Genomic DNA, 24,045 nt, shown 5'->3' on the forward strand with positions numbered 1-24,045 from the left:
GTGTTTAACTTTTTTGATCTGCTAAACAGTGGCTATGCTATTTTTTGTAGCAGCATATGAAGTTACCATTTCTTCACATTTTAACCAGCACTTGTTTTACCGGTCAGTTATTTTTAATTTAAGGTTTTATTTTTATTAGTATATGTTTGCAGTATATAATGATTACATTTATTGTGGGGAGTTGGTGCATGTGGATTACACATCCTAATTGTTTTTATTTCTGCCATTATAGATACTGGATTCTACTGGGGGGTGAAATGATACCCCACTCTAGTTTTGGCTTGCATTTCCTAAATAACTAGTGATTGTTGAGCATCTTTTTATGGTCTTATTTGTCATTCATATATCTCTTTGGAGAAGTATCTATTCATATCCTTTGCTCATTTTCTATTTCAGTTATTTGTCTTTTTATTGTTGCAGTCCAAGGTGATATTTTGGGTACAAACCCCTTAATAGACATGATTTGTAAATATATTTTCTCCATTCCATTTATCTTCTTTCTTAATGAGTACCTTTGGGTTTTTTTGGATTTTGTTTTCTTGAGACAGCATCTCGCTATGTAATTTAGGCTGGTTTTGAACTTGTTATGCAGCCCAGGCTGACCTCGAACTCATAGCAATCCTCCTGCCTCAGGCTCTTAAGTGCTGAGATTACAAGTGCACACCACTACACCTGGCAATGAACTTCTTTGAAACACAATTAGTTTTTATTTTGGTGAAGTAAAATTTATTTTCTTCTGTCATTTGTGCTTTGGGTGTCATATCTGGGAAGTCATTGCCTAACCTAAGTTCCTATATTTAAGAGTTTTATATTTTGGTATTGATACATTTTGTTAGTTTTTGTATATGGAATGAGATAGAAGTCCTACTTCATTCTTTTGTATGTGCGTATTCAATTTTCTCAAGTACCACTGTTGGGAAGACCATTCTTTACTTAGAGGATCTCTTGGCATTGTCAAAAGTCAGTTAATGCCAAGTACAGTGGTACATGCCCGTAGCTCAAGGTCTGGCAAGTTGAGGTAGAACTGCTTTAGCTAGGAATTCAGGACCATAAGAAGACCCCATGTCAGACAGACAAACAAACAAACAAACAAACAAACAGTTAATTGATTGAAATATAATCCTTATTTCTAGAGCCTGTATTTGATTCTGTTGATCTATATGGGCCAGTATCACAATATCTTGATTATTGTAGTTATGTAGCTAATTTTCAAGTTAGAAGATCTGAAACCTTCAACTTTGTTCTTTGCCAAGGTCATTTCTGCTAATCTAAAAGTCATTACATTTTCACATGAAGTTTAGGAATAAGAAAAAAGATTTTTAATAAGGATTACACTGATTCTGTAGCTCCATTTGTAATGGATTGCATCATAACAGTTTAAATTCTCTAATTCATAATCATAGGATTTCTGTTGATTTATGACTTCTTGAATTTCTTTTAATTATGTTTTGAAAGTTTTCAGTGTATGAATATTTTGTTAAATTTATTCCTAAGTATGTTGTTTGGAGTTTTTTTGCTACTATTTTAAATGAATTGAATCTTAATTTCATTTTAAATTCACTCAATGTTCCTTAGGGTTTTTCTGCATACAAGATTATATTATCTGTGAGTAGAGATCATTTTGCTGCTTCTTTTCCTGTCTGGCTGTTTTTTATTTTTTTTCCTATTTCTGTTAATTAGAAATTCCTAACTTCTGTGGCTAAGACCCCTAGTTCAAGGTTAAATAGAAGCAATGAGAGTAGACATCCTTATCTTATTTCTGATCTTAGTGGAAAAATGTTTAGTCTTTCACCATTGAAGATGAGGTAGGTTTGTCATTCATCCCTTTATTAGGTTGAGAAAGTTCTCTTCTATTTCTAGTTTGTTAAAGCATTTTTTAAAAAAATCATTAAAGAGTACTAATTTTGTCAGATGCCTTTTCTTAGTGTATTGAGATGAGCCTTTGTCCTTATTCTGTCAGTATGGTATATTACACAAATCAATCTTCATATGTTGGAATAACTTTTCATATATGGAATAAATTGCACTTCATCATTGTATGTAATCTCTTTTCTGTGTTGCTGGGTTTCACTAACTAGTACTTCTTTGAGTATTTAGAGACAGCTGTTGTTAAAGACAGGAGAAAGAGTAACGTCATTATTCTTTCTGCTAAAGTAGGGGAGTATTAGAAAAATCCTGAAAATTAACTTCAAGGATTCAAAAGGTTTAGTAGTACTCTGGGGCTATTTCTCATGGGATCATCACTGATCTTTACCTTATGCATTAAAGGATGTACGTAATTGTTTTACCGAATCCTGAGATATTAACATCAAAATTTGGCTTTTAGAATCTCAACTGTGATGGCAGTGGGTAATGTATTTCGGAAGACTGCTTATCAAAAGAACTTAAAATATAAAAAATCTTAATATCTAAATAGAGCACATGCAAGTTATCTGGAAATATCATTCCTTTATGAGGTTTCATTCTTCTGTGAAACTGCTGAGGACCCTGCACCCCCAACTTCAGGAAGATCTTTCCCTATCACAGAGCGAAATGTGACAAGGAGGTTACCTTAAACCGAGCCCATCCTGGGAGGTTCTGTGAGTAGTATTGCATGCAGCTTCCAAGAGGGGCAGAGACTGCGGACATTTGTCCGTCTGTGTGCTCTGCTTAGTGGAGGTATTTCTACTGGTGCCTTTCAACCCTTCTCTTGTCTCTTCTCTTTGGTCCTATTGAAACTAAATGTTTTGATTTTGCCCTTCTATTAAATTTCTGACATCTTGGGTCACTTCTGCATTGTGCAAAGTCATTAGCTTATGAGACTTCAAGGAGAGGGGAATTATTGGAAAGCCACAAACTCTGTATCTTTAAGATCTTATTGGGCCACACACACCCACACCTCTCCCCTGAGTCAGCACCATTCCTGGACTGCAGGGGGAAAGAATCAGGCCCCACAAGGAGGTGATCCCAGCCAGGAAACCACATCATTTTCATTGTTTTGTTGGATTGGGTTTTATTCTCTTTTGTTTGATTATGTTAAATCTGATGGCATGAGCAACTATTCAAAAGATAGCAGACATTTTATAGTAGCCATTTTGGATTTACTGTTAACTTATTTTGAAGTCCTTTATTGCATTCATTATTTTGTTTTTATTGTTTCTGCTCTATTCTGTTCTTTTTGATTTTTACTATGTCTGACAGTATCTGAAGCTATTTTGAAGACCACAAAAGGCATTATGGCAACTATTGCTGATTTCATAAGATTTTGAAGTCCTATATTACTTATACTGGTTTATTTTGATTGGTTTTATTCTGTTTTATTTTCCTTGGCTTTATCCTCTTTACAATAAAAAAAAATAAAAATAAAGATCTCATTGGGCCACAAACAACATAATTTGCAAAGAGTATCATATCTTTAAGAAGTTATCTTTGTGAACTGTAAAGCATTGCTTTCTACAAACTAACTTAGATTCTTACAACTCTAACAGGTAGATAATACAGATATCGGGTACATCCTTTTGGTAAAACAGGTTTTGAGAACTTGAATACTTATAATTGAGCAGGTGTAGGGAGTTTGTATTGTCCAAGGCCAAATGGCTTCATTCTTTGAACAGTTAAGAGTTCTCTTTCCAGTGTACCCCACAGCCTTCTCTTCTCGTTCTTCAGTTCTTCATTCTTCTCCAATAGTGGAGAAGAATCTTTTCCCTCTTTTGGTGTCATTGCTTCATTTTTAAATAATGAACACCTTCAATTTCATCCCGACAGTCCTTTAAATGAACCAGTTAGGGTTCCTTGTCTGGTCCCTGCAAATTTTGGAGTCCTGCAGTTTTTCACTCCTTTGTTTTGACCCCACAGCCAGGTAGGGGTCTGTGTGCTGGTGTTCTCCTCCAGCTCAGTTTGAACTTAATGTATCCAACCATCTCTGAGTGGGACATTGGCTTGTGTTCATGCAGGTTGCTTATTTCCTACTGCAGTATCCATGTGGCAGTGCAGGGAGCGAGACCCACATTCATTCTGAGTCTGCCATTCACCAACTATGTATTCATCCTTTCTCTAACCCTCAATTGTCCCTTCTGTGAAAATGAAGGGTTGGATCAAATGATAGGGAGTGGTGCATAAGCTCTGCCATTGATCTAGCTCCCCTATTGATTTCATAGTGCTCTTTATGTTTCCATTTCTGGTTTACCTGGTTATTTTACAGATCACTTAATTAGTGCAAAACTTTTGTCAGTGTTTCCCTTCATGATGCCTTGGATTTTTCTCTCTTTTGCTTTTTCTCTGAGGTGGGCAGGCAGAAAGTGCCCCTGCTCAGGCTGCTGCCCCACACCTGCCTATGTGGCACAAGCCAGAGATTTTAATTACAGAGCGGAGGTTTTCATTCAAGCGCTAACAGTTGAAAGGCTAGAACAATTTCTCTGTCGTATTTCTTTTCTCCATCCTCTGCACTGTTTCTCTCTGCCTTTATAAGAAAGATGAGTAGTTAGTCCAACCTATCTACACTTTTGCTATTGGAGACTAAATGAACTAAAAGACAGCCTCTCTATGGGCATGTTGGATGGTTCCATCCTCCTCTTGGTCTGTTTTAAAGAATTGCATGATAGTAACAGAAAGATAGGTCACCATGTTTATTTTGATTATCGTGCACCCAGCCCATTAATGTTGAGGAACAGGAAGAATTATTCCAGGATCACTAGCGTGTTCAGTGACCCTGCAGAGTTCCTGATCAGTAGTGACACGGGCATATCACATGGCCTTCAAATGGTACTTCCTTTTTCAGATGGGCTGGGAGAAAGAGGAAGATATATAAGTGCCTCATTCCTCTTGGTCTACAAATAAATAAAGACGTGTTGTACAGCCGTGTTCCAAGCATTTTGGGAGTCTTTCTGGTCTGTGCGTGTGTGGAAGAGGGAGTGGGGAGGAGCCAGTGCCGAAGCTCTGTCTCTGTTGCAGATGAGGGTAAGGTAGATGTTGGTGTGGGTGCTCCTGGTTCCTATACCTGTGGCTGTCACCTTAGCATCTGCAGAGCACAATGTATCGCCTGGAAGTGGGAGTGAGACACCCTAAGGCAACTTTGCTCTTTATCTTCCCTTCCCCCCCTGTGTGTTAGCAGAAGGTCACTGGCTGAGTGTGTGCCCTGGAATCTGGGGCTGCTCCTGCCCTGCTGCAGTTAATGCTGCTTTGTTCCATGCTAAATGAGGCGAGAACTTTCACCCAGGTCACATTCAAAATCCTGCTCAGCAGAACACTCAGCTGTTCACAGAGGATTTCTGCAGGCAGGGAAGGACTTTCCCTTTGGAGTGAGGGCACTGGCCTGGAGTCCAGACAGGCTTCCCAGTCCTGGTTCTGTCATGAACAGATGTGTCCTTGGGCAGAGCACTTAACTTCTCTGTGAGCCACACTTTCCTTGCTGATTCAGCAGATATTTGAGGTTCGTCTCCTTGGCCCTGTATTAAGAGCTGGGACATACAGAAGGAAAGGAAAAGGTCCTCGCCCTTTAGGGGCTCACACTTTATGGGGAAATACGAAGGTGGAGTCATTATAGTGAACAGTCATTAGCCATGTTTGGAACACTTGGCTGTGTTAAGTTCCTTCCACCCTTCCCTCGCCCATTCTCCTCCTCCTTTTTTCTTTCTTTCATCTCTCCATTCATCCTATTCATGTGTCCATCCATCCTATCCATCTGTCCATCCATGCATGCATCTATCCATCCTATCCATCTGTTGTTCATCCATCTGTCCATCCATCCATCCATCCATCCATCCTTTCATCCATCCAGTCATCTATCTAACCATATTACTAAGGACTGAACCCAAGGCCTTGGCTCTAAGCTATATTGCCAGTTCTTTTTCATTTTTATTTTGAGACATGATCTCCCTGTATCATTAAGTTACCCAGGCTGATTTCAAATTTGTGATTTTCCTGCCCAGAAAGTTGGGATCACAGACTTTATGCCACCACACCTGGCTTCGTACTGTACATTCTTTTTAAAAGTTCTTCTTTTGTGAGTAACCCTCTATGTGACTCCTTCAGTGCCTTCTGAGTTCAAGGTCCTTGACTCCTGATTGTATGCATCTGGAAGGTGTCAGTGTAGCACTGGTAAAGAGGCTCACTGATCTGGTGCATCAGAGCCTAGACCTTCTAGATATGAGCAACATACACAAGAATGCTGGAGAGAAGATGTGATGTGGCCAGGAGGCCAGGTGGCTATAGGGAGATGGGTGGTGTGCAGAATGGAAACCAGACCTGGGTGGGACCCTAAGGGAGAGAGAGCTAGGAAGAATATAGAAGCTGGGAGCTTGGGAATGACCCAGCACCACACCTCTTCCTGTCTGGTAGGTGCTTTAGGCTCCTGTTCTCGGTAAAGGGAGGAGGTTACTCCTGAATCTCATGGGGCGGATGCTGAGGAGCAAGGCTGCAGCACTGAGCAGTTTTCAGGGGAGAGAGAAGAGCTGGGAAGGCAGCAGTTCCAGGGACCTTTATATTGTGCCCATTTATAGGGGCTGTATCCCTTCTCATTTTCTCCTCCTCTTGCTCCTCCTCTTCATCGTTGTTATCTTCCTCCTTGTCTTCCTACTTCTCCTGTCTGCCTCTTTTGCATCATTGTCTTTGTCTTTTTCCTCAACCTCATCCATTCTTCCTCCTCTTCCCCTGTAGTACTAGAGAATGAACACAGGGCCTTTGCACTGACCCATATCCTCAGGCCATGCTTGTTTTAGACACTCTGGCTAAGTTGCTCAGCCTGGATTGAAATTTGTAATTCTCCTTCTTTAGCCTTCTAGAATGCTGGGATTACAGTTAGTTGCATGCTACCATTCCCGGATTCTTGTTCTTAAAGAGAGTTAGTTTGGCTGTGTTTTAATCCTAAATCTGCCTCCTTGAGTATCATATGCACACTTCAGTTCAGGGATCCTCCAAATCCTGCCTGGAATACTCAGGGGCCCTCTACTCTGTCTCCATCCTATATAAGCTGTGTTTGAAGATTTCTGCCCAAACTTTCAAGCTCTTTGGACTGCCCCAATTTGGGGCCTGACTCCCCAGGTCCTCAGAGTAACTTTTCTGCCTAAACTGCAGCCAGCCCACTGCCCTTGGGGGATTGAGCTGCCAGACCAGAGCTCAGGTCTCATTTAGTGTTCATCCTTTCTTTCCAGAGTCGGTTTATCTGCCAATCCTGCCTATTCTTGCCCTCTCCAGGACTTTCAAAGATATTACCATCATTTTAACTAATATGCTTTATTTTTAAAAACAGTTTTAGGTTTACAGAAAAATTGAATGGCAAGGACAGAGCATTGTCTCCTCCCTCCCAGTTTTCCTCTGTTGACAGCTTTAAAGTGATGTATTTGTTACAGTTGATGAGTCCCTGTTGATACATTGCTGTTAACTAATAAGGTCACTCTCTGTGTCCTACATTCCACACAAAGTTACTTTTTATACTTTGTTCCACCATTATGTCTGTTACTTGTGGAAGACAATCAGACATCAGCTACTCCAGACTTATCCCAAGCTTCTCTTTGCTTATCATCCAAATTTTCACGTTATCTCTGGAAATATCTGACAAAAGCATTGTAAATAAAGGGAATCCCCAGAGAAAAATGGTCACAGACAGTCATAGACTACTGTGGTGGCAATTATATTCTATTGGTGAATATTTCAAGTGGGTCTTTCTGCATTTTGTATTATGATTCATATACCGGGAGGCCCTGTAGTTCCATTTATCACTGTCTTCAGAGGTTAATCTCCAGAAAATAGGGTAAATGGAAGAAAAATGAAAATACTGGTGTGGAGATTCACACAGTACTGAGGCTGAGGTTGTCCAGAAACTTAAAAATTTTTGAAGTCTGTCAGTTAATCCTGTATGCAGTTAATTCCTGCTTATCTGGAAATGAAATCACAACAGAACAGATAATCTCCTATCTTGATTAACCAGTTTGCATCTTCTGTGTACATTTTTTTCATTCTAGATAGTAAAGAAAATCTACTATGTCCTGGCACTTTAAAAACCTCTTTATTTTATTACCCTGCTTCAGCTGTGCGGTAGAATGAACAGAGGCCTCCGTGTACTATCTTACAGCAGGGATTCTTGGAAGGCAGACATAGAAATGCTGTAGATGTTTTACAGAATGCCAGGTGATTAAGAATCAACAGAAAGGTTTAATCATCTCTTGGTAAGCCAGGAATTGCATGTGCTACTATAAGAGCTCCTAGCTTACATCCAATTCAAGTGTCTGCATAAGTCAGGTGCATTTGTGGATTCACAACAGGACTACACAGGGACACGGCTGACTCTGGAAGAGGCAGATTAAAGTTGCCAGTGGCCAAAAACTGGGCAGAATCCAGACCTCAGGTCTCTCGTTTTGCACCTTCTTAGAGTAGAAATTTTCCCCCTGAGCATTCTTGGAAGATGCCAGTTGGTCAGATACGTTTTGAGCCTCTTTTTTGCTTGACCCTGTGGTGGGCATGATTATCTAGTGTTTAATACAACATGTGTTTGGTCACATGTTGATGCTGTAAAAGAGTCTGGTGTAGTGTTATGGGAGTCCAGAATGTGGCATCTCACCTTCCCTGGGAGGCAGCAAAGGGGAAGTGGAGATTAATAAACATTAGGGCACAGCAGGCTGAACAAGAGTGTTCTGTGCACAGGGAGGAGCACGTGTAGAAGTTCTTGGATGTGAGGAGAAAAGGTGTATCGGAGAAATTTCTAAATAATTGGAGAAGCCACTGGCATGAAACGAAGCTGGACCGTGCAGGCTGTGCTGAGGAGCTTGATTGTCATCTTTAGAGCAAGAGAAGTTCTTACGCAAGGCAGTGAGATGATTTGACTTGCATTTTAAAGAGATCATCATTCTGGCATCCTTGTGGAGAATGACTTAGAGAGGCCACAGCAGCAGTGGAGAAATGAGGGGGAGGCCCCTGTGCAGATGAAGGGAGACAGAAAGGTTTTCTGGGATTGCTTTGTAGCAGTGTAGACAGAGGGGTGGGGGTATTTGTGCAGAGAATTGACAGGTTCTTGTCACTAAGATGCTGTTACTTAGGACAAGGAATGAGGAATGTGATTTAGGAGATGGAAGGAAGAGAGCATGAGTTCCCACTTTGGGAATTTCCCCCTAATTCCCAGGTATTTGACCACCAATCTTGATTGTCCTAGGAGCATAGTATCTGCAGAAGAGGCAGTAAAGGCAAAGCCATTGCTAAATAATAACCTGCCTCTGCCTTTGACCGAAGGCATGGAATTAGTTTTTCCTCATCCTTGTAGGAAGTGATAGAAACCTCTATCTCTGAAGTTTGCAAGCTCAGAAGTAGGTGAGGTTCAAGTCTGAAAGTGAACTTTACAGTCTGGAGCAGGAGACAGCCAGGTTAGGCATGGTTTATCTCAGGAATGGCTGTGAGCTTGACCTTCGAGATTAAACAGTTATGTAGAACACCCTTATGGGAACAGGGCTGCTTACACAGTGTCTCACACATTTTGCTCAAGATAGAGGCACAGGGAGAGACTGACACTAGTTGTGGAGTTGGTAGATAATGGTTAGCTACTCAGTTCTTGTTGTTGTTGTGAAGGCTATGCATGTGTAGAAAGGTGTATTCACTATCACACCCTGTGGCTTGGCCCTCTGGTTTTGGCTTTCTGGCCTTTGCTCTGCTTCCTTGGCATCGTTGTTCTATTTTTGATTCACACTGGTAATTTGGATAGTTAACTCCAATCTAGGAGATGTAGACCTGAATCCTACTGGGTACACCCTTTTAATCTCTTTAGAGGCCCCCAGCATGCAGTCTAGTGGGGCTGGTTTGCAGATGGATTCTCAGAAAGGCACATTCATGATTATCTTCATGTGATTGAGGAGAAAGGCTGGAAGAAAGAAGAGTGTGGTGGGTTCGCGGGTGTGTTTGCGGGTGTAGAGTGTGAGGGGAGCGTGTGGCACACGAGGTGTCTGAATACATGTATATAGCAAATGTGTATGGAGGTGTGTGGCATGTGTGCATACCACCATCGTAGGTGGGATTGATGCATGAGGGAGGCACTTGTAGGGTATAGATGCTAGTGTCCTAACGTGAGCTCTTCACACAGAATTCTGCCCCTTATTAGGGAACTATGTCAGGAGCTGCAAAGGCACCTGTGCTCTGCCTCTGTCCTCCCTGCGCTCTCCACATTTCCAGGCTACTTCAGCATGCTTAGTCTAGTGGCATTTGTGTCCTTCCCAAGGGCATTTGTGTTCAGGGCAGTTCTGGGTCTCAGTAGGCAGCAGAGAGCAGTGTGGGAAGGCTTCTCCATTGTGGGTGACCTTCCTGAGTCCCAGGCTTCACGTGGTGGTGGTGAGAAGAACATCAGCCATCTGCAAGGCTCATGTTCCTGGGTGTGCTGAGTTCAGGGCAGGAGACATCTGTGTGCAGTGTGCAGGAGAATGAGCACAAAAACTGCCCTCTGGGCCAGAGGGCCTTTCAAGTTAGGCAATCATGAACTGGGGCCTCACAGCTTTCCTGGCTATGTGGGTCACTGACATATTGACAGACGGAGCTGCCTGGCAAAGCTGGAGGGAAGGGAGAGTGAGGGGGCGGGGGAGGGGGCAAAGACCAACCAAAGGAAGTCTGACCCCACTACTAGATCGACTCATTCATCTTGTCCAGTTTCAAGACCCTTTCTCCATAAGCAGGTTGCACCCCTGTGTCATGGTGGGCTGTTGCCTGGAGATCAAACTGTCTGCACTAGCTGCTTGCCAGGTGGCTCATGGGCTGCTCGGAAGTGTGCCCATCAGCACAGACTGCTATGGTACTAGGTACCCTGTTGGCAGTGTTTAGGGCTGATGCCCTCCTCGCTGGGGTCAGACCTTTGTTCCAAATTTTGGGACAATCTTTGTTTTCCTATAACCACAGGAAAGGCTATTCTTGCCCAGTTGACTGTCTTATTCTTATCTTCTCCTACTAATGCAATCCTTGCTTGGGTAAACTTTAAGTTATTCTAGGGCTGTTAATTTCATGGCTATCTCTTGGATTGCCTTAGGTTGCTCCCAGCTAGACAGGAAAAGCCAGCCCCTCTGGGTCAGTGTGTAACAGGATAATGTACATGAACCAACCAGCATCATATACCTTTTGTGGATATTGGATTGTCCTCTTTTTCTCTTTTATCCTCATAAGAAGGGATATTTAGAAATTATCTGTACTTTTGATTCAGCAATCTTTTTTCTAGAAATCCAACATAAGGAGCAGCTTGGAGAGCTCAAAAGGTATATAAATGAGGCTGATAGAAGCATAGTGACATAGTGTTAAGTGTCCCTAAGAGGCAGTGTGATAGACTTGTCTACATTGGCCCACAAAGAAGCTCAAGTTGTAAAGTCAAAAACTCAGCTGGGAGGGGCTGGGGATTTAGCTCAGCGGCATAAGCGCCTGCCTTGCAAGCAGGCAGTTTGTGAGTTTGATCCCTGGTACCGATAAAAAGGAAAAAGACAAAAAACAAACAAACAAACAAACAAAAACTCAGCTGGGTGTGGTAACCCATGCATGAAAGGCAGCCTGAACTACATAGTGAGACCCTGTTTCAAAAAATAAAAAATCCAAAGCAGAAGCAAAGCAACCACAAGAAACTAAGTCACAGAACAACATAATCTGAACCTTTTTTGCCTTGTAACAGAACAAATCCCTGCTGTGTCAGTGAGGAAATGTCCATCAGGACACAAAAAGGGAGATGTGCATTGAACTAAAAAAGGGAGATGTGCGTTGAACTAGTGAGAGTGGGGACTTTATCCTTTTGCTCTGCATATTTCTGCATTATTTGCATAGTTTACAACAGGAATGTACTAACATGTTAAACATTAACCTGCATGTAATTTGGTTTTGAAAATAATTTAAAAGTATAATCAGATTAAATTTTTAATGAAAAATCTAGTCCATGCTTTCCCCCCTAAGTCAAGGTCTTAACTCAAATACATGAGGACTCTAATGTATTTAGGGCTAACAGTTCCATTAATTAAAAAATATGTAATCCTTTCTTTCTAAAAGTACATTACTGTTTGCCAACTACTTTTGTATAGTAGATTTTAATTCATTTGATCTTGCAGATGAGGAAATTGAGACCAAGAAAGGTAGAGTGCTTGCCATGACTATAATCATGGGACTCTTTCTGATTCAGAAGCATGCTTGGTTAAGCACAGTGCTCTGCTGCCTCTGTGATGAAAAGCAAGATAAAAAAAGGAAACAGTAAATTCTGATTAAGTTGCTTTTTATCATGTTAGAAACAGTCTCCAACACCCTTTGGCTTTTCTCTTCATCTGTGAAATGGGGAGATGAACTTGATGGTCTGAAGCACTAAAAAGCTGGGCATGTGGTACAGCCCTGTCTGAGGCTGAGGCAGAATTGCTGTGAGTTCAATGCCAGCTTGGGCTACATAGCAAGACACTGTCTCAAAAAACAAATGAATGCACTGACATTCTGTGATTAAGGACACTTGCTCTCTGTCTTCTCAATGTGTGTTTCTTTCTTTCTCACAGTATGTAGGAAGCCTGGATGTGCCGAGACCCAACAGCAGGGTGGAAATTGTGGCTGCCATGCGCAGGATACGGGTGAGTGGTCAGAATGGGACTGTGTGCCTTAGCTGGAACTCAAGCACCTTAGCTGCTGGCCTTTTCAGATGGTGCTGGGGTTGTCAAAACAGATGGCTGCATCCTTTGCAAGCCCTGGACCTCTCCTCCCTTTGTTGTCCTGGGGGCTGTTGTGCACTGGGTCATGGGTCTTGATAAAGAGCCAAGGTTAACATGAACGCCTCCATCTCTGGTAGTCTGCAGCACCACATATTGAGGTATGTGTGTGATGATTGGCCAGCAGTGATGGAGCATGGCATCTTTACATTTAAAGATGTTAGGGAAAAGGTTTAGTGATTAGGTGGCAACTTCTCAGAGCATATTTATAAAAGGCAATTTATTATGGTATAGAATTACAAAGCTTACTGGAATTTTTAAAGACTAAATGTGAGATTTCAACAAAATTTCCTTGATTGGCTGCTTCAGACCTTGGGCATGTGTGTGCATTCTCTCCTGCTGTTTCTTGGAATCTAGATTTAACATATATGCAGCCTGTATCTTCTGATGCTGGTACATCAAGCTGAGATCAGACAAGAAGTAAATTGTCTCCTAACCACTATTAAAGAATTTGTCCATGTTCTGTACAGCAGAACAGGAAAAATTATACTAGACATGTGCATTTTAAAAGTAGATTTGGGATTGGTCAAGTAGATTGTAATTATTATTATTATTTTTTTTTTTTAGAGAGAATTGGTGTTAAAGGTGGCTAGATCGATCATCTCCAGATGTAGATACAGGGTTCATTGTCCCTTCAAATGCTCTTACTTAAATGGAAAACATGGAACTGATGCTGGGTGTTTTGTTTTGCTTTGTTTTACTTTCAGCCAGTTCATCATCTGATCAGCAGAAACGTCAATTCAATGATAGCAGTGTGGGGAAGAAAATAAGCACGTTTATTGCTGTTTTCTTGAACGGTTCATCAACCTAATAATCTTTTTAGTAACTTGATCCTCCCAGGCTTTTGGCTTTGTTTTTTCATTATTAAGTTGAATTTATTGAAACTACTGTTCAGTGCAACAATACTGTTTATCATGGACTTAAGTAACATGTAGTTTTAAATCACTTGCACATGAGTAATTTCCGTTAATGTTCACAACAAGCTGTGGAGTTGGGGATTATGTTAGCTTCGTTTTCAAGGTTAAACTGAAGCTCAGAAAGAGATGATAGAGAATCACCCTGGTCCAAGAAAGGGGCAGGCGTGTGGCCTGAGTGCATTTCCTGACTGGGTCTTGTGGAAACATGCAGATTTTATCACCCTTTTGGCTGCAGGTTTGAAGCTCAGTACTTCCAGGCCTCTTCGCCTCTTCCTTTTCCTTCTAACTTGGATAGAAGGCAGGTACAGAGGGGCCTGGCCAGCGACCATCTGGGGTGTTACCATTGTGAGGATGGGTTGCTGCCCTCATCACTGCTGCTGTGATAGGAAGGACTGGACTCAGAGCTGGCCTGTCACTCGGATTGCAACCAAAGAAAGTTCCCTCTTTTATGCATGTGTGACCAAAGGACAGGAATATGTCATTGCTACTGTCACTATCATTGTGAAAGCAACACCTCTACAAATAGTAGTAGCTACTTACAGAGCAGGTGCTTTGTAAAGTGTTTTCATGTTGAAATGATGGTCTGTTACTATCCACAGCTACTCTAGATGAGGTGAGGATGATGTTAGCTTCTATAAAGACATAGAGCTTTGAGTAGGTTAAACAATTCTTGGTCAGGTTGCTGTGCACAGGCAGGCTTGAGATTCACATCCAAGGCTGAGCATCCTGCCCCCTCTGAAGGCTCCTTGTGATGCTGACATGAGTCAGGACCCCAGTTGGGAAGCAAGGAGGTAGAACATGGCACCTCCCAGGCACAGGAGCCAGTGGCAGGGACACAGCTTTGTAGAGTGATCCGAGGCTCAGGAGCACATCGCTAGAGGCAGGGAGGACTGGGGGGGTGGTGGCTGGCTTGTCCTTGGATCTGGAGGTACTGGGGGCTGGACTGTGGCTCTGTCTGATTTTCCCTCATTGCCTGCCAGGCTCCCTATAGCTGTCCCTGCAGCCTTCGTGGGAGCTGCTTCTAGCACTTAATGAGCAGCTCATTAAATTAGAAGGAGAAATTAATTGGCCAGAAAGCTGTTTGGTCTGGCTGTCCAGTTGCTTGTTTAGACTGGCCACCATTAGGAGCAAGTGCTCTGATTGTGTGTCTTACCCTAAACCCCACATTCACTGTTACATCCAAGCTGCTATTTTCTTTAATTTTTTTAAATTTCCCTTTCAAAAGCTGTTTGGGCTGTAATTACAGCTGTCAAGAACTAGGGCATGGGATTTCTGTGTAAAGGTCTATTCTTGATGGTGTCCTTTTATGTTGAACAGTCCTAAGCTAACAGCGGGTGGAATTCTGTGGGCTTTGGCTGCTGGGTACTCTCATGGACTCAGAAGCCATGGCCTTCAGGTGGGCATGAGCCATGGGGGACCCCGAGAGCAGCAGTTGTGAAAAGGACCAGAGCCTTACATGTGAGATGCGTGTCTTGTCAGCTGTGGACTTGCAGAGCTCCTGGCTCTTCTCTGGGGTGCCGTGCTGCGGGGTAGCAGTCAGGCCACCTCTGCTTCCTTGGGGGAAACTTTCAGAGAGAAGGGGCTCTGCTCCAATGGTCCACATTCCTCCTTGGAGCAGGGGCTCAGGCACATGCATGCATTCCCGTTCCCTTCCCAGCTCTGTGCCTGCCGTGGGTCCCCAGCCCCATCTGTGGTCTTTATGACTGACTGGCCCATTTCCTCTGCCCTCCCCCTATGCCTCGTTTGGTCTCTCACCTTCCTGATATTTTTCTGGGTTTATGGTATCTCTCTTGGGCATCTGTTTCTTTCTTCTTCTTTTTTTAAATATGTTTTTAGGGTTTTTCTTAATGGTTGTTAAAAAGGTGTAACATTAAATTTAACTTTTTGAAAGTGTACAGTTCAGTAATATTAAGTATATTCACAGTCTTACAGAAGATCTCTGGGATTTATTATGGTGCAGAACTGAAACTCTGTTCCTATTAAATATGTCTTTCTTCCCTGGCCCTTAGGGAAAAAACAACTTTCTATTTCCATGATTTTGATTACTTTAGATATCTAATATGAGAGTACTGTACTGTCTTTGTCCTTTTGTGATTGGCTTAATTCACTTATCATAATGGCCTGAATGTTTATCCAAGTCATGTGACAGTATTTTCTTCCTTTTGAGTGCAGCATAGTGTTCTATCGTATAGATAAACTACAGTTGCCCTGTGTATTCCTTCATCTGTGGACATTTGAGTTGTTTCTACTTTTTTGGCTATTATGAATTGTGCTGTTATGAACATGGGTGTGCAGTATGTCTTTGAGCCCTTGCTTTGAATACTGTTTGGATATATGTCTAGAAATAAGGTTGCGGAATTTTTTTTTAAGCTGGGATCTTGCTACATTGTGCAGACTAACCTCAAATTTCAATCCTCCTGACTCAACCTCTCTAGTTGCTTGGACTGCAAGCATGCACTCCTATATCTGACAGTAGTTTTGTGTTCTGAGGACGCTCCAGATAGTTTTCCACCATGGATACTATTTTGGCTTCTTTCAAATAGTGCAGAAGCATTTCAAGATTTTTTTTCTCCATTGTGTAGCTTCATGGGTACTAGCTTTATAAATAGATGAGTTCCTTTCTGGTAGCAAACTGAGTGTCCCCAGGTGATCTCAGGCAGCAGGATGTGCATTCGCAGTGGACTTGGAGGTCACGTGCTGTCCCAGGGGCCTCTGGTGAACTGTTGCATGCCCAGGCATGGCTGTTCCCTGTACTCTTTGCCTCAGGGCTGGATTCGGGGTTGTTCTTGTGGACAGTTGTATTCTCAGGATTAGTCCAGTCCTTAGTATGAGGAAGCACCTAAGTGGATAAATTTATTAGAGAGTCTTGCAAAGCTCCTCTGGAATCAAGCCCTTTGATCTGCTTTTCTAAGAAAGCCTCACGTATGACCGTTTCTGGCCCTGTTCCTCTCCCCTGGCTCTGTGTGCCCCAGACACCTTTTTGTTTGTTCTGCAGTATTGGGGATCAAACCCAGGGCCTTCTCACTGTGCTACCTCCCTAGAGTTTAATTTACTAAATTGCCCAGACTAGGCTCAAATTTGAGATCCTCCTGCCTCAGCCACTTAGACTGCTGGGATTATAGGCTCCCACGACCATGGTCCAGCTACATTCCTCAGATATCTCTGGGCTCTCCCTGGATGTCATGCTGATATCCCACGGTTGGTGCTCAGCCATGAACAGGCCAAGCTGTAACTAACTCTGTTATTAGGCAAAGAATCTAAGAAACTGTGCAGCTAGGAGATCAAACCCAGTTTGGGGGAGTCAGGGAAGGCCTGATGTGGGAACTGAGAGCTGGAGTCAGTGATGGGTAGATGCTACAGCCAGAGAAGAGGGTGTCACAGCTCAGGGAAGGCTCGCTGCTCCTGGGGTAGGGATAACGTGACATCAGAGCTGTCGCGGAGCGTCTAGTGCCTAACACGGTGTCTGCCCAGCGTGTGCTCTTTGTTCCTGGTCATCGCCTCCTTGGCTTCCTTGGGAGGCTGCAGCACACGCTCTCCACGAGCAGCAGTGCGAGCAGCCAGCGTCTTCTCCTTGGCTTGCTGTGTGACCTTGGCGAGGCATCTACCTGCTGTTCATATCCGTTTCCTCATTTATACTTCAGAGAGCCTGGCACGTCTTCTCCCGTCTCTGATGCTATTGTTGAATCTGGGATAATGTGTGGAAAATGCTTTATAAACCATAAAGAGCTATTTATATTCATTAGTATCATTCTGATGCCTTCCTCTGGGTTTCACGGCATCTCACAAATGCAGATAAACACCCCGAGAGATACGGAGCTGCCTCATCCAGCTCCTTTTAATAGCGAAGTCTTTTTCCAGGTTTCAGCACAAACAGCCCTTCCTCGGGAGGCCTTTCCCGATTAGGTCAGCTTGTCCTTCTGTGTCTTGCAGTGGACCCAACGTACCCTTCTTGGTGGCAGTGCTTCCAGCTGCATTCCCAGAGTCTCCCACCCGGGATCTGTGCTCAGTAGATGCTGGTTGAGCAACTACTTAATAATCATGTGAGCATAAAATGATGAAACCCCAGGTAGCTCCACCAACGGGATTCCAGGGCGGCCAGGATGCCCTGCACATGGACCTGACTGGCTTTAGAGCTTGGCTGACAACTCCTGTATGGTAGGAGCTGGCAGCCAGCTCTGCTTCCCCCCTCCCACACCTTTGCATCTATTAAAGAGAAGCAGAGGAGAGAGGGGAGTGGGGAGGAGGACAATGGAGGGGGAGGGGTGGGAAAGGGAGGGTATGGGAGGGGAGACATGTTGGTGGGACCTTCAGTGCTGGGGAGGGGCAGCGCTTCTCATCTGTTGGATTTGCTCACTTTGGACGCATCATATAAATGGCCTCATAGTGTGTGACCTTTATGTTGGGTTCTTCTACTTGGCATAGTGTTGTCAAGGGTCACTCTCATTGCGACATGTGTCAGCATTTCATTTGTTTTTACTCCTGGAGCCTAATCCACAGCGTGGATAAACTGTGTATGATGGATTCATTCAGATGCTGGGGGATTGCCCCCTCCTTTTTTCTTTCAAAGGAGACTTGACTTTATTAAACTTTGGAAATCAGGGGATGTGGTTTGAGCTCATGTGTGGGTAGGTCCTGCTGTCCCCTTCTCAGCCAGAGGAAACCCCTGTTTTCCTAGATACCCTGGGGCATGGACATCTCAGCCATCTTGAGATTGTTGTCCTGATCACAGACTCTGATTCTTTTCCCTCTCACATTTTAAAAAAAGTATTGACTTTCTTTTTTGAGCCAATATTACTTTTAGGCTATGGGGATATAAAAGTCTAAGAAAACTAAGTCCCTGTCTGCATGGAGCTTGTATTCCAGTGATTAGGAAGGCTATAGGAGATTGAAAATATTTTTTATTGTATCACATGTAAATTCTCTATAGAATGGTAAGGTAAAACATGGAGCTAGGTTGTTCCAGCAGGTAGGAAATGGGTGAAATTTTATATAGGCTCTGGGTTGGGGTGACACTTGAATCTCTAAAGAGATGATTGAAAAGAGAGAATGAGTCATGTAGATATCTAGAGGAAGAGTAAATACCTGAAGGAACTGGAAGTGCAAAAGACCTGGGGCAGATAGGAACAGACTTTGCAAGTTCAACAAATAGCAAGAAGGCTGGTATAAACAAGTGTTGCATTATTGCATTAGACTGAGGGAGAATGGTACATTACTTATAGAAATTTATTACCAGGGATCATGCAAGATAATCTGATTTTCTAAATATCTCCTGAATGCCTGATCACAAGTGAGCAGATACAATTATTTTTCTAGAATTTACCTGAGACTGAAAAGTTGTTCAGTGTGAAGAGTTTGGTTCTGCTCCTGAGGTGAGTGATTCAGGAATGTCTCTTGAACTGGGACAGAGGTACTTAAATAAAGAACCTGGAGCCAGGTGTGGTGGGCATGCCAGCACTATGGGAACCTGAGGTAGGACCACAAGTTCAAGCCTGTCTAGGGAACTCAGTGAGCCCCTGTCTCAAAATAAAACTGAATTGAACTTGATGATATATGCCTGTAATCTCAGCATTTGGAAGACTGAGGCAGGAGGATCAAGGTGTGAGCTCGAGCTGCAAACTCAAGACCAGTCTATGCTACATATCCACTTAACACTTGTGGGTTCTTTAGAAGGTTACAGTGATTGTCCAGAGGCAGGTCTACACGAGACTTTTCATCGCTGTTGCACTAAACAGCCTTTGGGAAACCCTCACCCATAATCTTTATGTTGGCAACAGGCTTCATTGAATGTTTATCCCTTATTTGATAATTTCTGTGGTTTTTAATGTACATTCATGTAGAAGCATTTATTTTTCACTTTTATCATTTTTAAGTGTCCAATGCAGTGCAGTTAACTACATCACCACTATCTGCACCCCAAATCTCTTCATCACCCCAACATGAAGTCTACCCTTACTAACCAATAACCTTTCCTCTCCAGTTCAGGGAAACCTCTGTGCTGCCTCTTGTCTCTAGGAAATTCTCTCTTCTAGAGTTATGATGCAAATGAAGTCCCTTATGGTATCTGTCCTCCTGTGTGTATTCATTTCGCCAAGTGTAATGTTCTCAGGGTCCACCTGCATCATATTTCACTCCTTTGTATGGCTGAGTAGTATTACATCCTGTGACTTTTTGCATACTGCACATTACATGGGTTTTGATATGGTTTCCTTTTACGACTGGTTTCCCTTTACGACTAGAAGAGTTGTTAGGTCAGGGAGGCACTGCCATGGTACAAAACAGTTATTACAACATACACTGAAGACTCAGCTGAAAAATCTTCATTTGTTACTTATGTCCCTATTCCATACTTGTCTAAGTGAATTTGCATATTTATTGCCACCCAAGGAGACAGTAGTGCTTTTTTAAAAAAACTGTTTGGACAGTGTCTTACTACATAGTTCCTGCTGGCCTTGAACTCACAGTGATCCGCCTGCCTCAGCCTCTTGAGCGCTAGGATTATAGGTGTGAGTCAGCACACCCAGCCACTGTTGCTCTTCTGTGGATAGAGGTCATAAAGGTGGAATGACTCATTCAAACTAGTAATACTGTTGTTGCCCTTATCCTACTCACCAGAGTTGGGAATACGTTGCCCTGTGCCTTTACCATGTCAGGCTCTACTTCATGAGGGTAACATCACTTGATCTCTGCATTGACTGTGTACAGTGTAGATATCAGCATTGTCCTATTTCATACATGAAGAAACTGAGGTACATAGGGTTCAGTAGCTCACCTTGGCTTGCAGAACTGGCGAGTGGGCAATCTGTGGTCCCCCAGGGCTCAAACATGGTGCTGATGTGGCCAGTGGACCTAGGTGAGCATCCACCCTGCTTGCTCCTGGCTAAGAGACCCCACACGATCATATTGACTTTCCCCATCTGGCCAGGCCACGTCGTTTGTGTGCCCAGTTGTGCCTGTCTGCTTGCAGGACACTGCCGGGCAGTCCAGAGCATTGGATATAAATAAGGTCATTCTGAGATTTTTAGAAACTTCTTTTTCAAGCTTGAGACTCATACATCCTCTGTGACACCCCCATTTGGATGTCTCAAGGACAGCTTAAATTCAGTATGTCAAAACTGGATTTGTCATCTCTGTACTCTTCCCAGTTTGTGTTGAACCCTTTTTCCTTCATCCTTTCCTTCTGCGTCCTTACCTCATTGAGGGCTATGTCACCTGCCCAAGAGTGTAAGCTCAAAGTCACCTCATTGGACTCTTCCTGGCCTCAGCCCTCATGTGTCACACTTACTAATTTGCCTTCCAAGTTTTCTCACACATGTGTCTCCCCTCCAGCCTCTGAGTGGGCCTGTCGCTCACTGCACACTTTCCGGTGGCCTCCAGACTTTCCTGGTGGCTTAGGCTTGTGGCCTCGTCTCTGGCTTCTCCCATGTTACGGGGCTCATTTGTCTGAAGGTGATTGTGTTGTTCCATCCTGCTCGCAGCCATTAGGAATGGTTCATGGCCTTCAGGCTGGAGTCTGAACTCAGAACAGGGCATGTGGGCTCTACCTGGGCCCTCAAGTCACAGTTGTATCAGACTTTTCCTGTGCCCTGCTTGTGCTCTGTGGGGGCCCATTTCTATTTTGGGGTAGTATTGGGGCCCGAATTCTGGGTCTATACACTGAGTACACCCCCTATCTTTTAAAATTTTTTGAATTTTGAGACAGGGTCTTGCACAGTTTCCCAGTCTGGGCTCAAACTTGCAATCTTTCTGCCTCAGCCTCCCAGGATGCTGGGGTCACAAGTGTGTGCTATCACACCTGCCTCTGCTCTCCTTTTTGCCTTGGAAAGAACCCCTTCTGAAGGTGGCTGAGACCAGGAATCAGCCCAACCTCTTGTCAGCCCCTGTGATCCAGTTTGGGCTTTCTTTTGTTCTACAAATTTCCCCTGATGTCTTCAAAGCAGCCTGCACATTATGTGACTGTTGTAGATATCAGCATTGCCTTTCCTTTATGTGACTGTTGTACTCTGTGGAGATTTCTTCCTCTGAATTTACCACAAGGTCTTTATTCCCTTGAAGACAAGGGTTATGACAATCATCTTGTGAGGCCAAGGATGAATTATTCTATTAATTCTTCTTTGTGATACAGGGAAGATGTTCACTCTTTGGGAAGTAAATACAGTGATGGTCTCTGGCCTGCGGCACCATGCATAGCCCATAATAAATACCCAGTAGCTGTTCACAGCTCCTGTCTGTCACCCTTGCATGTGTGGCTAGAGAGAAACCTGCCCATTTACCCTGGGACATTATCATTTGTTGAAGTACTTCCTGGTGGAATGGGTCATCAGGATTAAACAAGAGTCTTCATCAAAGGCTTTGTTAATGTTCACGTGCATGTATTGATAGGTAGTTGCTGGACCCAAGAAAGCAGGAAGAATTGGCAGCACAAACCAGGTGTGATGGCGTGTGCCCATAATCCCAGCGCTCCCAGAGGCTGAGGCATGAGGATTGCAAATTTAAACCTAGCCTGGGGGAACTTGATTTGGTGAGACTTTGTCTCAAAATAATGTACAAAAGGACAGGGGATATAGGTCAGTACACATGTCCTGGGTTAAATCCGCAGTACTGCAGGGGGAAAAAGTATGAGCCCCTATGGGGCAGGGTCCCCTGCTAACTGGAAGAACCCTTGCCTGATGGAGTTTCCCATTCATGGAGTCTGTGCACTTATCAGGTCTGAATTGAAGATCTGGCTTCGCAGCGTGTTCCACACAGCACCCAGCCCTTTGGCACTTAATCAGCTTAAAGAATAACAGGACTGCTGCTGTTCCTCAGGCTGTGGGCTGCCTGAGCTCCTGCCTCCCTGGAGAGACATTTAACTGCAGGATGGTTGGCTGTGGGATGACAAATTGCTTCTCCACAATGAGGTCAACGCTGCTGCCTAACCAGTGGGGATCACCCTTGTTATGTGATATGAGCAATTTACCCTGTCTCCTTAACCACTAACCATCCTGAGAAGATTTGTTCATCTCCACACCTGAGGCTCACACCCACGCTCTCCTCCCAAGTACAGTCACCCTGAGGCCTTTTCCTCTGTTCTTAGCCTCTCTCCTCCTGCTGCCTGAGATGAGGGAGAGAGCTAAACCCTGGGCCAGGGAGCCCTTGGTTTGGTAGGCTGTGTCCTGGCTGAAAAACCTAGTGCCCCTGCTCCTCAGTGGTTGTGGGCTGAGGAAGGGATCTGTGTGACCATCTCTGAGGGTCAGTTTCCCCTCCCTCTCCTAAGACAGGAGGCCTTTCCTTGGACCTTCCGGGCATGGAGTTTCTGCCCCAGGTCCCCAGGGCAGCCCTGCACCTGGCCTCTGGCTACCTCTGTGGGGAAGAGCACTCTGCAGGCAACTTGGACATGGGCCTCTAGTATCCTATCCTTCTCGACAGCCATCCTTTTCTGCACTATTCCATTTTGTCACTGTGCACTCAAGTGGGTCTTTAACTTGGCCCAGAAGGATATGGAAAAGAAAGGGTGTGAACAGTCCTGGTTGCAGACTATTAGCTTTTAATATTTTTTAATTTTCTTGATATCCCCTTAGACTTTTTAGAGGTAAGAACCCAAAAGCCATTTCATGGAAAAACCAGGAAGGACTAGGGAGGGAGTGGTTTATTTCTTTTATATTTACAATCAGTGACACTAATATAAGCTGTATCAGAATTCAAGTGGCTGGTTCAGAAATACTAATGATATTGGCACATCTGTGACCATGTCAGTTGTATTGCAGGCAGTGCTCTCGGCATCTTACCTGGGGGAACTCACTGAATCCAAGTAATTACTTCACAAAGAGGCAGGTCAACAACTTGCTCAAGGTCACCCAGTCTGTACTCAGTCGATGGCCAGGTTCTTGGCTCCAGAACCTGGGCTCCCACTGTGCTGCTCTCTAGACAGATGGTGCCACTCCACACCCTGTTCGGAATCCTCTGCTAGTTACACACGGTGTTACTTGCCTAGTGTAGCCTTAATCTCTCCCCCAAAGGTAGCAACAGTCTCTGTTTGCTCTCTCTTGTTGAAACTGGTCCCAGCTCTTCCACACTTCCATGAGTTGGTGGAGCCAGCCTGCTCAGGTATAAACTTCCAAACCAACCTGTTCCTCTCATGCCCTCAGCCAAGCTTTGTGACATCAGCTGGGACAGCTGCGGAAACAGCAGATCAGCAGGGTCAGGCTGTGGGAGGGAGAGTGTGACAGCAGGGTCCCCCAGGCAGAGGCTGCCTGCTCACCTGGAAGAGCAAAAGCCTAGAAATCCACATTCCAGTGACACCATCAGGCTGAGGCTTATAGGGTGGGGGTTTGTTTCGTGCATGCATACACATTCTTTCTCTCCATCTCTCTCTCCCTTCCCTCTTTTCCTTTCTTCTTCCATTGAAAAACTAAGAATTCCTGGGGAAAAAAGACACACAAGAAAGTCTCTGAGCCTCTAAAAGCTCTACCTTCTTTCCACAGTATAATAAA

General features: G+C 43.8%; 1 protein-coding gene across 3 annotated transcripts in view; it reads left to right on the forward strand.

Moving 5' to 3' along the window:
- Positions 1 to 24,045, forward strand: part of CUNH1orf226 (chromosome unknown C1orf226 homolog) — a 281,545-nt gene that overhangs the window by 68,900 nt on the left and 188,600 nt on the right. For all 3 annotated transcript variants that reach the window (XM_013149255.2, XM_063253570.1, XM_063253571.1), the window contains one exon: positions 12,453 to 12,524. In XM_013149255.2, the coding sequence (XP_013004709.2) occupies positions 12,453 to 12,524 (72 nt within the window). The remainder of the gene's footprint in view (positions 1 to 12,452; positions 12,525 to 24,045) is intronic.

Source organism: Cavia porcellus, unplaced genomic scaffold (genome assembly GCF_034190915.1).
Source record: "Cavia porcellus strain 051 isolate PalLab524CR breed Dunkin Hartley unplaced genomic scaffold, mCavPor4.1 scaffold_7, whole genome shotgun sequence".
Classification (NCBI taxonomy): Eukaryota; Metazoa; Chordata; class Mammalia; order Rodentia; family Caviidae; genus Cavia; species Cavia porcellus.